The sequence below is a fragment of the Neolamprologus brichardi genome, chromosome 6, assembly GCF_056152115.1.
Source record: "Neolamprologus brichardi isolate AB-2024 chromosome 6, ASM5615211v1, whole genome shotgun sequence".
Classification (NCBI taxonomy): Eukaryota; Metazoa; Chordata; class Actinopteri; order Cichliformes; family Cichlidae; genus Neolamprologus; species Neolamprologus brichardi.
The window spans coordinates 14286805-14305159 of record NC_142109.1 but is presented as its reverse complement, the minus strand read 5'-3'; the positions used below and the strand labels follow the sequence as shown (position 1 = coordinate 14305159).

General features: G+C 42.4%; 1 protein-coding gene across 5 annotated transcripts in view; it reads right to left on the bottom strand.

The window, feature by feature from the left end:
- The window catches only part of bnc2 (basonuclin zinc finger protein 2), a 168506-nt gene that overhangs the window by 39138 nt on the left and 111013 nt on the right, over positions 1 to 18355 (bottom strand). For 4 of the 5 annotated variants that reach the window (XM_087841726.1, XM_006787077.3, XM_006787078.3 and 1 more), the window contains 2 exons: positions 4668 to 4770; positions 2629 to 2864 (listed from right to left, as the gene is read on the bottom strand). In XM_087841726.1, coding sequence (XP_087697852.1) covers positions 2629 to 2864; positions 4668 to 4770 — 339 coding nt within the window. Of the gene's footprint in view, positions 1 to 2628; positions 2865 to 4667; positions 4771 to 13576; positions 13709 to 18355 lie in introns of those variants that run through there. The other variant, XM_035906283.2, reaches the window with a different exon arrangement.

The window sequence follows — 18355 nt, the reverse complement described above, 5'->3', positions numbered from 1 at the left end:
TAAATGTGTCTGTGTTGTTCACATATTGCCTTGGATTGAACCTGAAATCAGGGGGATATGGGAGAAATCGCAGGGAAAGCAGCAGGGTAAAAAAAACCAAAAAAAAAAAAAAACACCACAGGCACACGTGCATAACTATCAGTCATCACTCTCTGGTGGAAAACCTCTTAGCTCCAATTTTGATGATTCCACAGACATTTTAAGGTTATTCAATGTCAGCCTATAAAAAAAATAAAAAGAAAGAAAAAAAACCACCATTTGATAAGCTGCTGAGTTTTTATCGTGGGTAAAATATAGAGTTTAAATAAACTGAATGGCTGAGACCTTAAAGTTTATTTATACAGTTAAGTTGAAATTAAATGCTATTTATAATATTCCTTTACTGTAAAGTAAACGAGTCTGCCCTGCAGGGTAATCAAGTCTTGATTTGAGAGGCTGTAATCACGATAGTTAACCCAAACGTTCTTATGCAGAAGCATCGATGCTTCTGCATAAGAACGTCCACCGATGCTTCTGATATGAATGAACAACACATGAATGATTGCTAATGTTTATTTTTGTACATCAATGTATACTGTGCGTAAGGTATGTAGGTGTTTGGCTCGCTCGCTGTGATCATAACCTACTGGGACAATCGTCAGTTCCTACTGGAAATAATAAATGCAGAATAAGCAAGTTTAAAAATAAAAAACAGTCCACTGCTGACGACCTTCAAACACGCTGTAAAATGTGCGTTGACGAGAGGCTTCGTTACATCATACTAGTTCCGAAATCATGCACGTATCTTCTTGGTAATGGCAGTAATTTATATCATATCTTATTGAAATAAAAATTAATTTCGTTACTCCTGTGGCCTCAGCACCTTTGTTCAAATCCTACATCAGTACAAGCAACCCTTTGAAAGCCAGACTGCCAGGATTACGCTAAAGTAATTTATCATCGAATAATGTCCCCTGACACGAGTATAAAAAAAAGACAACTTATTATCTATCATCTGCAATAAAGTTCTTCTCATTTTTATCTCTCATTTAGTGCGATGCAGCGGTGGGAAACACGCCCCTGACATAAGGCGTCGCCCGGAGGCTCGGTGAAGATGATTGAATTTCATAGCTACTTACGGGCTAATAGGGCCGTACAATGACTACTTACTGTCCTTAAGTGACTGGCTGCTTCTCTGTGGCCGCGGCCCCTTTGAAGCCCTTCTGAGGAGATCTAGAGGATTTAGTCAGTAGCGTGACATGAGGCTGAGCAGTTGAGCAACAGTGCTCCCACCAGCTGACTATTAGAACCAGCTGATAAAAACACAGAGGCTACAACTATGGGAAGCACCAGCGCTCCAGTGGTTGCTCAATGCAAGGCTTTCTCACACTGCAGACTTAACGCATTGAGTCACGTTTCTCAGGGAAAACGTCGGGTTTGAACAATGAAAAAGCACGAGAGGATTTTCAAGCTGACGCAGCCGCAAAAAAAAATCACTTAATTGCTGTTATTCAATGGAACATACATCTCAAAAATCTAGTTGTTGTTTTTTTTAGCTTCTCAAATGTGGCACTTTGATGCTTGTTTATATTATTTAATAGGGTCAATTCTCAATATAAATGAAAACTGACTTACTTTAGAAAAATAATAACTAGTACAGGTGCTGGTGTTTATTTTGTATTAAATATGACAGTCAATAAACATGTTTTTTAGTTTTAAAAAAATCAAAATTATTCTATTAGATTTCGTTTTATTTTATTATCATAATATTGCCAGGCTGTACGTCCTTCCTGTAATGTACAGATTGGGAGTATCGTAAGACTGCCGGATGTGTATTTGTGTGTGTCCTAAAGAAACTAACTGAACTGGTGAGCTCGTTACACACAGAGGCTGTTTCCACATACAAACCACTTTGTCCTGATCATGCTGTTCCACTTACACTCTTGGAAGACCAAACCATATATGCATGTGCACACATACGTACACACAGACACACAGCTAACCACATGCACATGTTCACTTGCTCTTAACTAATTTATTCAGGAACACTTTGGTTTGGGTTTCAACACCAAAACCTCTGTACCTTTGATTGAGAAATGTGTCTGACTGCAATTATCTGGGAGGGGAGGGTGAAGGGAGGGATGGATAGAGAGAGGAAACGTGCTACAGCGGTTTTATAGCTTGATGGCGTGACATTTTTCTCTACATTTTATTTTCTTTTTCTTTTTGCCTCCCTAAAAATAATCCCTTCCATTTTTCAAGAAGAGGGGCATATTGTTGACAGAGCAGGAAAAAGGGGGCACACTGAAGTAGAAGGTAACAGCAGGGAAAATGGGAAGAAAATGGATGGACAATGGGACTGAAGTGGCCGAGATTGTCAAAGCTGTGCTTTTGTTCACTAGAATTGAAAATAACTGCAATGTCAGGGAAAATCTTAGACAGATTTGGAACTGATGGTAATGATCACCACGGATGATAAGAGCCACTTTAAAAAACATTGTGGAAAGTTGTAGGCAAATAGAAACCTTTTGCAAGGACAAATCGGTGTGTAAGAGGAGAGTAAATACTAATATATAGTATCTGGACTTTACACTAAATCCATATGAATGCTTTGTGTGTGGCACTATAGCATATAAGCCGATCACTGACCTGCAGTATGTAGCCCCTGACGTAGTCTCGGAGGGTCCAGCCCAAGCCATGCAGGATGTGCAGCACCTCCTCCTGCTTGAGCACGGAGAAAAGGCGGTCGAGAAGGATCTTGAGCCTGACAGGTACCGCCTGGGTGCCGTACAGCATCAGGCTACTGATGTCAAACACTACATTGGACTGAACGATCTCCACCTGGGTCGGGTGGTAGAGATGCTGGGTGCTGAGCTTGTCCAGAGCTGCATGAGCGACCCGGCGGAGTAAGGGAGAAAGAAAAGAAAATGCACACACACACGCACACAGACACACACACATGCACACACACACATGCACACACACACATGCACAGTTAATGACTATCAAGTTTCTCTCCCATCTCAAATCTTTCCTCTTAGGCTACTGCGTAGTCAGCACTTGCTGATAATAACATATCTATCAGATAAAAGCAGTGACATTAACGCTATTATCAGCCATTTATTCCATTTAATCTATAATGTCTGGCTCTTTCACATTTACGCTGCCCTTGCACCTTTATTTTTATTTGCCTCTTTTGTCTTGATGTGTCACCCCAGTTTCACCACGTTTTGCCTCTAACCTTAACACCTTTTGGCTCATTTATTATTATTCAGAAGCGACGAAGCCAAAATTGCATGGTTACTGGGTGCATGTCATAGGGGTTAAAGGGTAACATAGGATTTCTTTCTATTGTGTTGGACATTTAAAGATGACAAGAAGCAGGGGGGACATAATTAAGTCAGCGGTTATCCTGTTTTGTTTTGTTTTTGCAAGACATATTCATAAATGTCTGGCAAATAAAATTTTGCATTGACTTTTTATGCTGTTTTTTCATATTAATGGAAGTATTACGAAGAAAAAGCAGACTATATGAATTGTTGGTATTACATAATAATAAATGTCTACTGTCTACTAAAGAAAAACATGCTGAGGAGCCCTGCATCTACATGCAGCTACCAGCAAATTTCAGCAATAACCTGCGACAGCCTTTTGGTTGCCCTCCCCTGAGGGGCAGAAATGGGGGCAAAAAGTTGCTCTCTGTCACCGCAGCTCGTAAAGGTTAACAGTCAGTACAAGTTACAGTATAGGTTTGTCAATACCCCCACTGTTGCTGGCTCACTCACCTCTTCCTGCTCCCTGTCTGGGTGACACCTGGTGAACTCTTTATCTCCTCTTTCTCAGTCCCTCTCTCTTTCCTAACCCCCCTCCTTCTCCCACCCCTCTTTCCCCGCCTGTCTGGGTGACACCTGGTTGGGTCTCTCTCTGATCCTGGGACGTTTTTTTTTCTTTTTTTTTCCTGCTGACGAGGGCTTTGCCTGACAACACAGCACAGCCAGACACGAACATAATAAAAAATGAAGAACTACTTGTCAGAGTCCCTGCCAATGCCGACATGAAATGAAAAGTGGGGGAGAGGAGAGATGGGTGCTTGACAGTTCAGAGGGAGAGATTAAAAAAATAGTCAATGGGGTCCTGTGCGATCTGCTGAAGGGCCCATGGCCTGCGCTTCTGCGGACGCAAGCCAAACAGGTGTTTTCTTTTATCTTCACCCCCCCCCCCCCCCACACACCCTCCTTCTTCTCTTTGTACTTTCTTGCCTCCTCTCCCTTTTTCTTTTACCCGCTTGAAAAACTCATAAGGTGTGGTCTCTTGCTACTCTCTCTTGCGGCTGTAGAGTTTTTCTTTCTTTTTTTTTGATCTAAGATGCAAAAACAAGGCTTTGAAAGCAAAAAAAACAAACAAACAAAAAAAACAGAAGCAAACGAACTGCAAAGTTACTCTTACTGTGGAAAATTACCAAAAATCATTTGGATTTTAGTACATTCAAAGCTACAGAAAGACTGAAGTTAACAGAACACAGATAATATTAGTTGTACTGTAATAATTTCTATATAGAGCCCAGCTATATAGAAACATAAAGTAGTTTTATGAAAACCCTAAAGGTTGAATCTATTCATTATTTCAATAACTAATTTTGGTAGATACAACAACAGCCTTAATGATTTATGGTCATGTGATTTACTCACCATGAGCTACCCAGCCATGTTTGCACTGGTCACATGTTCGTAGGTGAATCTTCCCTGGCTGGAAACACTCACACGTGCAGTTCACCAGTGTGCAGCGAATGGCCTGTGGAAACACACAAGAAAAGAAGAAATCCAAATCAATTACAGTTTGGGTAAAAAGGAGAGATAATGGAGCAAGACTAACAGAGAGCAGCTTTCAGCTAACAGCCGTGAACTGAAAAAAAAGGAAAGCATTTTAAGAAGACTGCTGCAGGTCAGCAAAAACTCAAAGCTCATCACATACTGAACATAATGCTTTGACTGTTTCTTTAAAATGTGACAACAGCAAGATAAAGACCGGATCCTACATATCCAACTACTTTTTGATTCCATAGTGCGACTCCGCCTCTCCGCATATAGTAAGAATCCTGAGATCACGTGACCCAACAAAGGGCTTTGCTTCCTGAAAACATAGAAATGTAACTTGTTTTGACTGAGGCTCCATTACTCAACACTGGAGTTGCACTTAGTCTGACCCCGGAAAGCTTTTAGTAGGGAGAGGTTAAGTGTCCAGACTTGACAAGGCCGACTCAGTGCAGTGCAACACATCGTCTTCTGAGGCTTAACCTCCCCATAAAAAACAAAACAAAACGGACAAGACAATGTCCTGTTAGATTTTAAAGGTGTTCACTTGATCACATATATGAGTCTGATTGTTCAATCTCACAAAAAATGTATAAATGAATGCAACTTCACCCAGAAGAGTACAACAGCTGCAAGCTGTAAATGTCAGGCTGGCACGGGGAAGCAAGAAGAGAGGAAACGAGGAGCAAGAAGGCAAAAAAATTAATTAGAAATAAGAATCTTTAATAGGAATTGTCAGCCTTGTGTTTATCAGACATTTTTTTACATTATCTATATGAAATGATGAATAAAGATCCTAACACCAACCTAAACTGCCTGAGGGGAATCAAAAGCTGTAGGAGGATCAGTGCAGCAAAATGTCTTATGGGGAAAAAAACCACTCATGACATCCAAAGTTTTCTTTGTTTTTAATCAAATATGTATTTTATTTTATTTTATTTTTTTTTTACTTTAATGTAATGTTGGCTGTTTTGTGCAAGTTTATAGCTTCCTACTCCATAAGGCAGTCACTGTTTATGCTGGTGATGCATAAAAAAAGTAACAATTATAATAATAATAATGATTAAGGGCTAAATAATCATTATGCGATAGTCTAATAGTTTTGAGATTTCATTGTGGGAAATGCATTACCTCGTTTGCTCTCTCAGACTCATTACACGATGACGGGAAAGAAGCAAAACTTGCACAAACACAATTGGTCCATTGAACTGCAAGTGCGGATCAGAAATCTTCTCACTGCTTCACAAATTCTGCACATTTTATATTTACAGAGTTTACAAGTTAATATAAATAGAATAAAATATTTTACATTCAGTATGGCGGCGGGTCTGTGCCGAAATGCAGAGGATATTCTTCCTATGTGTTCTTTCTTTAAAATGATAAGAAGAAAAATCTGTAATTAAAAGTATTGCAAAGAAAATATGTCAGGTGTGCTTAATGCGGCACATTGGCTGGAGGGTACAAAGGGACTGCAGCGAGCTGCTGCGTATTTACTCTGACGGGGAATTTCAAATGATGCAGAAGCTTGTCAGATCAAAATGCAGACAAACCTGTGGGTGTCTGTCAGAGACAAAAAAAAAAGAGGAAGACAATATAAAGCTAACTGCTTGTTCATAGACCAAACTTTACTTATCAGCACACTAAACTTTATGAATTTATTGTCTGCACTGAATATGTTATCTCATACTGTCTCAGTGTAATTTTTACAAGGTAATGGTGGGACAGTTTTGTGACACAGTCGTGGAAACAAAGGGTCGTAGGTTGGAGTCCATCTCTGCGCCACCAGCCTATATTTCACAATATCAGAAGCAATCAGCACTTTCAGATAGACGAGGATTAGAGGCGCAGATCAGCCTTTGCGTCACACAGCTGAGGTCAGCGCACGAGCTGCAAAAGACAGAATTTTTCTGCTCTTTGCTTTGCAAGTAACATTCACCCCGTCTGCGGATTAGACCAATATCCTGCAATTCAAGATATAAAACTCGCCTCACTCACAATCAACTAAGGGACCATAAAATCTATCAGAATCCCCCCCTTTGCTTGCCCTGAGGTGTTGTAAACCAGATTAGTTACTGGAGGTGTCAAAATGAACACGGGCTAATCCAAGATTAAACACAAAATTACACCACTTCTAACCATGTCACCTCACAGTTTGACACCAAATGAGGCAGGAGACAGAGATTATTTGACTTCACACCATTTTTAAGCTCTCCAGGTGCAGGGATGGCAATCCTCGCAGTGTGCGAGGATTACACGCCGTGTGTCAGTCGGAGCAAAAGTTAAGCACTGAGCTGACGTTCTAATCCAGAGCAGTGCGCATTAAACAAGTTCAGTGTTCCTTTAGTCAAGGACACATACTAACCAGACGTAGGAGCTCATAAACATTCAGAGGTAGTTAGGGTCAAATGCGTGACCTTTCAGATAGACAGACAAAAAAGGAGTCAGAATTCTTCAGTGGTATGTTTTGAATAGTTCATAAAGTCCATAAAATTCCTGATTTAATGTAACAACTTTGTAGCAACATCCATGTTCATGTAGCCACTTACAGCCCTTTTACTTCCTAATCAAATTCCCATGTTGCCAACATATAAGTTCCCTGCAGCCTAGATTACAAGACTACTCCCTTATTCACAAAGGGTCGACACAGTGCGTAGCACAGTTTGATCCACCTGTTTATGTCAGAGTCCCTTTCTGACGCAGCCCCAAAAGGTTGGTGTCGTGTTAGGTGAAGGTGTAAACGACTACACTACTGAACCACCTACAGGCCTACAAGACTTGTAAAATATTGAAATTATTGTTATATTTCAGGGGAATATTTTTTCTTTAATACATTCTTATCTAGTTAAATTGATATCCTGTTCAACTGGTGTTGAACCAATGATTACAGTTAAATGTAAGAAAAGTGCTACTGAAGTGCTTTCTTAACAGTCAGACCCCCAATTATGTTCAGAGCTAAAAAGATTTCATCAGTGGAAACTCAATAAGCAACATCCTTGACGACTGATTTATATTTTTTTAAGGTTCTGACTTTTCAAGTTTGAATTATTGCTTTACACTTTCCCGAGCATGCTTGACTATTTTATAGACATAGTCAAGCAGATCATTTTGTGGTCCTGTTATGTTGTACACACTTCATCTTAATTTTTGAGTACATTCTTTGGCTTAATTGCACTTCAGTTTATTCTGCTTTTGCCACAGAAGAGTTTCCTGCATAAACTATGAAACTCTCCTCACAAAAATCTAATTTAGAGCAGCCAAATTTAGCACGATGATGTCACACAGCACAGGCCTTTTTCTAATTACCTCTCTGCGCGGCACCGCTAACAGCAGAAGATGGAAACAAACAAATGGAAATATCAAATGCACCTCTGCTGTTTACGAGCTGGGGTCTGACAGCTGACAAGATACTTAAGGGGCGTCTAATACAGCAATTAGAGCGTGCCACTGTCTGCAGGGCTGCTGCTGTGACAAGGCGCCCTCTAATCACTGACTTATTACGCTGGCTAGCAGTACCTCTCATATCTGGCCCATTAAGCAGACAACAGCATTAAGAAGCATTAAAGCAGCAAGCCCCTCTCGACTGAGGAGGCACTGACGGGAGAAAAAGGAAGGGAGGGGACGCACAGTGCCTGTTATTTCTCTGTATTAATTTGTGCATTGTTACGCGTTCAGTTTGGAACATGTAAGAGGAGTGAAACAGAAGAAATGTTTGTCATGTGACTGCATCAAAGCTGATTGCGCACAATGAGATAAAAGACTACAGAGTGAGAGGCAGCAGACGGATGTGTCAAGGATGGCCATCAAAAACAAGATCAAGATGTGAGTTGGCCTGTGCGTGTGGCTTGTCAGAGGAAATGAGAAAGACAAAATCATCAGACTTCTTTAAGATGCTCACGTACTTGCAACTCCGCTTCTGTGGCTCTGGATTGTATTTGACCGTGGTTTAACCTGTGTCTGGCCTGTGCTGGGTCAGGGACGAGCTTAGGCCCAGATCCCACCGCTACACTCGCACATATTTGTCACAGCAGGCCGGGGGAGGAGGCTGTGTTATCTGAGGCCCGGCCAGATACACAACATTAGTCACCATGCTAGTGTCTCGCCAGGGTTTCCTCTTTGGCTCGCAACTAAAGACGACGATTGTGAGCAAAAGGACAGAGGAGTGTGCGTTGGGCTTCATAAATCACAAGAAAACTTAACAGCTAAACAGCAAGGCGAGGAAAATCCCGACAAGGCTTCAGCAATTAGACCCGAAACAATAGTCAACTCTCTCCCAGCTGTCGCGTTACCACTGTGGTCAACAACTTAACCTAGATGCAATCAGAACGCATCATTTCCAGCCCCTATCTGGCTCAAGTGTGTGCGTCTCACTGCTGGGTTTTGTTTAGCTCGAGGCTTGATGTTTCATGGATGTTTTGCTTGGCTCACAGTCCCTGTCCCAGCCCAATTGTATAAACACTGACAGTCAGCAATGGCCAGCATCAGACTGGGGAGGACTCTCAATTAAAAGGCTGTTAGTGGGACAGATGGACTGAAGAACTGCAGGAAAAGGGAGCTGCTGAACAAGATGGCTTCATCTTGGACTTTAGTTTAGATAATCAGTCCAACTCTAAACCAAGCAGCAGCATATGTAAAGGTCAACCAAGGTACTCATTTGGTGCTGTGAAACGAAAGAACTGACGGCGATCCTAAACTAATATCCGTTATAACTGTATTCCTAACTGTCATATTTGAAGGTTGACATTGTAACTATATGCTACCAAAAACACCACAAAAGCACCAGCTGCCCGTTTCTGCCTCTCTATATCCTCTCTAGACTTCGTACGACGAAGCCAACACAGACAGCTGCTGGATGCTGGGCGGGTATTGTTCCTTCTACTTTAACTGAAACCTTTATCATGTTCAACACACAGCCACAGACCACATTTCTTGTTTGGTGAGTTAAGCAAAGCCGAGATTTAAATGAAAACCCCGTGCGTACTTGCACATCATGTGTGCATGTGTGTAAGTCTTCGCAGCAGCAGCAGCTTGAGATTTAAATTTGTCTCTGCTTAGGGTCACTGTAAAACACTGGGAGCATCTTGTCCTCTCTTCCACCCACAAGATATTATCTCATCCATGAGTTAGCTGCTGAAATGCTGTCAATTTCCTGCCAGAAATGTGCAGCCAACATGTGTAGGAAAAGAGGCACGGCAGCTTTGCGTGTCATAAAACGGGCCCTGGATCCGTCAGATAGATCAGGACTTCACAATGTCCATATTGGAAACAGGTGACAAATAAAACACGGCGAATAAAGAAAGTCTTTGTAGTCAGACACAGCATGCCACAAAATACAGGGGAGCAAATGCCTCATGCCAGGGCTAATCTTTGCTTGTTTGATTTCATACATTGGATTTGGCTCGAAACAGAGCTTTCTTGCTTTACAAAGTGGTACAAAATAAACAACGATTAATCACTTGTGCACTAGCTTTAGTTTTCAAACACTTGCACTAAACTGTAGTCCACAGAATAGAGACTGTTTTCCACAGAAATCCCCACAGTGTGAGGCTTGTCCTCCGTGTCAGCTCTCGTTTTGAGCCCACCGCCTGGCAGTCACAGAGCCAGAGGTCCCTGTCCTTTGTGCAGCTGTGCGTCTGGGCTTTGACACGGGGCAGAGGGACCAGAACTATGCTAATAGGAACCAAATGGGGCGTGAGTCCCCGGTGGATTACAGAAGGAGAAGAGAAGCATGTGTTTTCATGTATTCATGTGGAGATCTGGGACCCTGCTCTTTTTTTCCTTTCCATCTCCCCCCCCCCCCCCCCCCCCCTCTCTTTCAGTCAAACAAATAGAGGCAGCCATGTCTGTTGTTTGCACGCACTCTCAGCTAATGACCTGACATATTTTTTATTGTCAATCAGTTGGTGTATCCCTAGCCTGATCAAATAAATACAAAAGGCTAATATGATGTTTGGATTTAGGCCTTTTTCAAAGGCGTCTTTTGTGACACACTGTAAACTTCTTAATCTGAAGTTCAAAAGGGCCAAGTCTGAAAATGAAGTTAGAAATGAAGTGAGCAAGGAAAAATAAACATCGAGTAAAGACTAGTGAACGTCCACCCCGAAATGTTTCGAATCAGATCGATGATGAAACCTTCGGTCTGACTTACTTGCATGATAAATAGCCGAGCGTGTACTTCTGGACAGTCACACTTGTTTATAAAGTGGACAGATAAAGGACCCAGCTGGCTTTGATATTGTGAAACACAGAGGAAGAGGGAGCATAATATAGAAATACCAGAGCAGAAACACAAGCCTGTGATCTCGCTCTGATATGCCATGCTCTCAGACAGTGCAACCTATAAAGATGGAGAAATGCACCACATGGTTAACACAGAACTACACTATCAGTTCAAATACCTAAGCATCAAGGGAACAGCGGTTTCTCCCATCTTTTGTGTAGACAGCAGGTCCATGCAGAGGCCCCCTAGTCCAGGCCGCTGGCCCCTCTCAGCTCTCCTCAAAGCAATTCCCCTGCCAGAGATCAAACCACCTGCCCAGTGACAGACCTTTGGGTCCACAGACACAAGGCCAGGTTCAAAGAAGAAGTGCAAGGGGAAGCAGGGATGGAGCGAGAGAAGGAATGGGAAGTGGGTAAAGAAAAAAAAAGTGAGATAGCAAGGGAGCAGGGGGTGGTTTGGGGGAAAGGGGGGGTTGTCAGGTAAGGTAGTTTGTAGGAAAGGTGGAGAAGGAAGGGAAAGCTAATGAGGGGAGGTAGGTAGGCTTAGAAAATGTTTTGCAAAAGATGCTAAAATTCCCAAAAGAGACAGCTGTTTGAGACTTTCTTTTTTCACCTCGTGTGAATATCTGAAATACTGTATCAATGTGTCTGAGAAGGTTCTCAGTCATCCAGGTCATCGTAGTCAAAGGAGCTTGCAAAGAAAAGCGTCTGGACTTCTTTAAGTTACTTGAAAGTAACTTAAAGCAGTCCAGACGCTTTTCTTTGCAAGCTCCTTTGACTACTGTATCAATGCTAATATTCAGGTCAAAAGCCAAAGAGGATAAAGCTGCAAACAGCAGCTGTTCCTTTAATACGACCCAAAGACATGTCAGCAGAGATATTACCTTTATATTATTGCAGACATATCTCTATAAATGTACAGAATTCCAGTATATACAGTATAAAAATTGAAAACATGTAGTTATGATATTTATTTTCACTTTAAATAGCATTGCTATTATTCAACCACAAAACATCCAACCTTGTAGATGTGTTACATTTTAGTAGCAAATGACTGGATTTTATTAAAAATGTCAGCTTTAGTTTGATAAGATGTTTACTGGATGTTTATAACTTCTATTAGTATTAATTGAAAATAGCCAGTATCAGTTGCACTTCAGTAATTCTTCCTTTTTAAACAAGCAGGAATAATATTATCTGAACTGTTTATTAATATTCAGCTGATCGGCTGCTTTTTCGGCAATAAAATAAAAACCCAAAAGCCACTCGACACTTATTAGTCTTTCTGCTTTTCAAGCAACACACTTCCCCTATCACTGGCCATTGTGAGCACAGGAAAGGGAAGCAAATAAAGACGCCATTGTTGTCAATATATTCCACCGCCGCTGCGACCTTCAGCCTATCACAGGGAGGGACGGTTGATAAGGACAACTCCCTGTCAGACTTGACACCTGCACTTGCTGGCCCACTGATTGCCCCTCGTCGAATGCAACTATCACAGCGAAGGCCTGCAATGCAACACTGCATTCCTGTCTGGAGACTTGAGCGAGTGATGTGGCCACACAGTGCGACCAGACGCACATTTGTGTGTGTGTGTTGTTGTTGGGGGGGGGATAAAAAAGGAGAGAAAATGGCAAGGTGTAAAAGGAAAAGGAGGGTGAAAAAACAGGAGTGGCGGAGAAGGTTAAGTTGGTAAAAATGGAGCAACAGAGGAAGAAATGACCAACAATGGTTGCTCTTTGTTTCTTCTATCAATCTCCCCCAAACACAAACAGAAAGTATTAGTCAGATCCCAGACATATTGCTGACCCCTCTCCGTGAGGGGACATCTCCATGGTGATCACTGGTTGGTGTGGGCGACGGGACACACACGATGCGGGCCTGACCGCAGCGTGACGACAGGAGGCCAGCGCAGGAGAGACTATCGCCAAATTGACATTTAGTCATCACACTAGTGTAGAGGGTGGGACTCGCTACCTCCAGTCCTACCTCTCAAACTACACACATACAAGCGCACATTCTCCCACATTCCCTCTCATGCAACCCTGTGTACACTCACACACTAACACACGCACCCATGCAGTGAATTCCCCTACTCAAACTAGCTCCCAGCCAGCAAAATCTTGGAAGAGCTCCTAGGTTTAATCTTGCCAATAGCTCTTTATTTTCTTTGACCATTTTTAATGCAAAAAAATCATGTACTAATTGTGTGTAAGCAATCTGCAAATTATGTATATGTTTTTGTCAACCGAACTGAACACTACTGTAGACACCATTGGCTGGTTTTCAAGACACACGACTGGGCAATAATATTTGTTTCTTTCCTCATAGTTTTGTTCAAACAGTGTGTCAGCAGCAGTGGTTTACTTGTAAACACCTGGGCCTGCACACTCAACAGCTGTGGAAATACAAACTATGTATAAGCTATGCTGAACAATGATAACGGCATTATTCTGATTATTCGCGAGGCGTTAAATCTAGAACGCCACCACCTAATAAAAAGGAAAAATCACTTCATGCTATTTACAGATTTGTGCTTTTTCTTTATTTTCTTTTCTTTTTTTTTTTACCTCAGCCAGCATAGCCAGAAGACTGCTCCTGATTCAGTTTTGTAGCTCCCTTTTTAGAAACAACCCTCCAAGAAAAAGCTGAAACGTCCATGAGTACTTGCAGTGTCAAATGACACAGAGAAACGGGACACAAGACAGAGATACAGACAGTGAGGGGAGGGAGAGAGCATTTAACCAATAGCTACATCAGTGCAGTGACAGCAGTGTCACTCCTAAAGCCGCACGACGAGGGAGAGAAGCAAGGAGTGTCTTTGCAACAGGACAGCGAAAGAGGGAGGGAGACGGCAGACCAAAGGAAAGTCCATCTGGGTGTTATCAGTCTTACAAAGTTCACAGATAGAGGGGCTGAAGTGGAGGCTAGACGCCGATGCAGAGTCACAGATCACAAAGAAGACGGAGAGCTCAAACAGGTGGAAAAGGGAGGGAAGAAACAAGAAAGAAAGAAAGAGAGAGGAAGAGACTAATAATTGCACGAGAACAGCGGAGCCAAGCCACAGTGATTGCCATCCTACAATCGACCTGACCAAATTGCACGTTCCCTCTCAGGACTCTCAAAGTCCGCTTCATTTGGCGAAAGCCGGAATCTGTATTTCTGCAATTATAAAGCTATTGACTAATTCGACATATGTTAGCGTGTCTTCCAGCCCTTGAGTGCTGGTGTGCCATTGAGTCATTAACTTTGACAAATTGTGACAGACTTTTTTATTGCCACCCAATCATGAGAAACAAGACTGTGGCAGAGGAGTTAATGAGCGGCGGGTTTCTCCTCAAAGCCTCCCCTCTCCGCCGCCGCCACCTTACGTTCGCTTTCCTCTCCTCTCAGAATTCCTGCACCCCCTTTCCCCAAATCCCTCTCGCCCCTCCATATTTATAATTTTACCACATCCTAACAATAACACGGCCGGTACTCAGCGCAAAACACGCGGGCCCTGGCCTAATGAATCTCATGCCTTTACTGCGGTAAAATGGCCAGTAAGTATTACCAGCTGCGACACTCTCGCTCTCTCCCTCCCTCATTCTCTCTCCCCTTGGCAGTGGCATTGAGCTTGGGAGAGCAGGGGTGATGGGGGGGAAATTTGGTGGGCCGGTTGGGGGGGACCGTGCAGACACATCTGAGTGCAGCTGGACCAGGGAGAGAGAGAGAGTGAGAAGCTGGGGGAGAGGAGGATGAGGAAGAGGAGGAGAAGTGTGCTTGTCTTTGTGGTGGTGGTGGGGGGGGGACCACAAGTCTCCGTGTTTCCAGCTGCCTTTCTCAGGGGCTCGGTTTTCTCTCCCTCCTTTGGTTTTTCGCAAGGCCCTTCTGGTCCCAGCTTACTTGAAAAATCCCAAACACACACGCGCATAGACACACAGACACGCACACACACACGCGCCCCGATCCACCTCCCCTCCATCCCTCACGTTCGGCCATCTTTGTTTGGACAGGGCTCAGGAGTTCCAGAAAAGCTCTCTCAGATGTGCTGAAGTAAGGGAAAAACAAAACAAACTGACCCTCACACACACACACACACACACGCACCCACACACACTCTCAAAATTTATGTGAGCGCACAACAAGTACTTTACACGCACACATGATACCGTGTAACAGGAGAAGTTCACACACACACACACACACTGCCGCACACATGAACAATTTCACTTGTGAGAAGAGCCAAAATACCAGCTTCAACCAGAGAACAAATTTGCAAAGAGATGAAAAAAAAATAGATCGGAATATATTTTACCTCATTGAGGTAGACAGTCTGAACCACTGAAGGCATGCATTCTTTTACACCGTGTGTGTGTGCGTGTCCATGTGCCCCTATCCAGGATCACATCACAAGGGCAGGGCTGAAGCAAACCTTGACATGTGTTACCTCTTTGTAATATTGACTTTGTTATAGCTATACGAGTGGGAGAGTCGAGCCAAGAGCCCAGGCCTTGCAGCAGTGGGGCCCTCCGAGTTCGCTAGAAAACAAACACCCGGACAAGCGTGAAAACTGAAAAACAAAGTATCCACAAAAGCAATTTTGTAAAAAACATATTCAAGTAAATTGTAAAACGCCCCTCACTCTCTCTTTGCATTTTCTCTAAATTAAGAATATTATTTATCTGATCCTATTTCTGGAGTGTGTTGCTTACAGAGCCTTTAGGATTTGGCTACTGAGAGAGCCTTGGCTTCGTGTCTGAACATGTGTACTGGACCAAGTGTAAAAGACAAAAATCCTCTTTAGCTATTGCCTCCACTCTCTTTATTATTTAACACCGAACTGCTTGTAGGCTTACAGAGACACACTGTAAAAAAACAATCTCTTTTCTTTTAAATCTGAAAATGAACATTTATCACAGCAACATCTACTCTCTATCTATTTGTTTTTATTTTTGTGGAAACTAAAGCTGACGCCGTCTCACTTTAGATGACAAACACAAAAACAAGCCGAGAAAAAGTTACCAGAAAAGCACATATGCTGTTTTTTCTTTATTTGAATGCTGTGCAGAAATAAAAGATTGGTTATCATTTTCTTGCTCCTGCGAGTGTGAATCCCATCTTGTCTCTTTCCCCAGTGATGACTCTGCTTATACATTTGAATAATGAAGGCAAGTCATTTAAATATTCCCTCTGTATTAAAAAAAATGATGTTTTTACACGATGCAGCAATATTAGCCATGTTAATTGGGCTCTTTGGACTTTCCCAATAGAAAGGCTAAATTAATTACTTATGTCGACAAAATGTCAGACACGGTGATCTAATAACTACAACTGTTTCCAGCGGCGTTGTATTCAGCGTGTGCCTTTTTTGTCTCGCCGTTATGTATTTGCGTGATTGTGAGCGAACTTCAAAAAACTCGAGACTCGAGTTCGTCTGCCTGAGTTAGGCCTAATGAACGAGATGGGAACAAAATGCTTTGACATCCTCTCCATGTTTCATGGGTGGCTCTTGAGAGTCCTTCTCCAATATTCATCCCCTCTTCTCATACTAATCAGCCACTACGGTATTGACTGTTTGTGCTTGCAAAATGACTTGTGTTAGTGTGCGTGTGTGCATGTGTGTTTGTGCTATGGAAACACACCCACGTGCATTATTTTTATTTTCAAACATGCCAATCTGTGGTCTACTTTGTAATAAAACATGTAAGAGCCGGAGAAAGTGAATTATTTGCAGGACATTATGTGTTTGTGTGTGTGATGTGTGTGATGTGTTCATTAGTGTGTGCGCGCCACACACTGCAGGGGGCTTTGAAGTTAAGACTTCTTCTACTTATTTTTTTTTTTTAGCTTTCGGCTGTTTTTCAGTCTTGAAGAAGAACGGTATCAGCGCATTTTCCTCAAGTACGAATAAACATTAGACTTTAGGAAAGAAGGCGATGGGGAGACATTAAGAGCATCGGTGAATGTGAGATGATCAGATGGCGTGTGTGTGTGTGTATGTGGGGGTATGCACGCACGTGCATTAGTGCACACACGCGTACGTGCGAAAGCTAACAGAGAGGCCTGCTGATGCCATGTTTCAGACGACCCCTTGAAGTGGAAATGAGCTTCCTCGCTCTTATAACTAGTCCGTTCTCACAAAGTCAGCAAACTCCGCCACCCCTCCGAAGAAACGCAGACTCCTCCCCGCCCGCCCAGCCCTGTGGTCAGCTTTGCAGGGATGAATTCGGTGTCAGCCCTCAGAAACAGTCCCATCTTGCTAAATCTGCCTCGGGTAAAATCTCTAGCCGGCTTTTGTCCCAACTCATCTTGTTAATACTCTCAGTCGGAATAGGAAAATCAGTAGACACAGGAGGATTTGGCACAAGGTTTGCTTGTGAATCTGCCACATCTTTGTTTCCTTGCAATGTCTTACAACATATTTTAAGTACCATTGTCATGTCACATTTAAAATCAGTCCGGGTTACCAACAACTATTAGTAATATCTAATAATCTTCCTTTCAAATATTTCATTTGTTTTAACTAAAATAAAAAATGATCAGGAGTAAAACACATTTTAGATACACTAACCAGTAAATATTGTGATTATTCAATTATTCAAATATAGTCAAGCATGATATTTTTGACAGGTTTCTTTAAACAAACCAGTTCAATCCCTTTTCTACACTCAATGCATCATTTTAAAAGAAATCCCTAGCATTAGTTATTGATGATCGAATTCATTTGTCCTAAAATATTTTCCTCTATTTCATTAAGTCTGTCTGCACGTGCACATTTTATCTCCATTTCTCTCATTATTACCATGCCGTGTGTATTCGTGCAGCTGGTTTGCTGAGGATCCATGCTGGTGTTTGAACCTGTGCGAGCACCTAAGGGTCCATCCCCAACCGTCCTCGGAGCAGAGAGCGACAGCTGTACGGTGATGCCGTAGCGATAGGCATCATCGGCTTGCTAGAGACTAATTGGTCCACGGCGCTCCTCTGAGTGGCCTCGCTAATTAATTAGAAAGGCAGTGGAGCTGAAATTTTTAATCAGGACACCAGGCTCTCCAGCAAGCAGGAAAAAAAAAGACACATCACCTCATCATTCCGTGTAATCCACCTGACAGTGATCTCCCATGTTGTAATATGAAGGGTGTTGTGTGTTTAGGTATTCATGTAATCTGACCAGGGAATAAGAAATACATGTATTACGGGGGCTTGTTAAATCATTTTAATTCGGGGGGTTTCAGAAATGATGTGTCTCCTAATACAGTATGCATGACATGTATTTGGTTTGGACTCTGGAGAACGCCGTTAAGGTGGTCGTTTCCTCCTAGTGTTTTTGTTCCACATGCACATATCATGACTTCTGCTTTTAAATCATG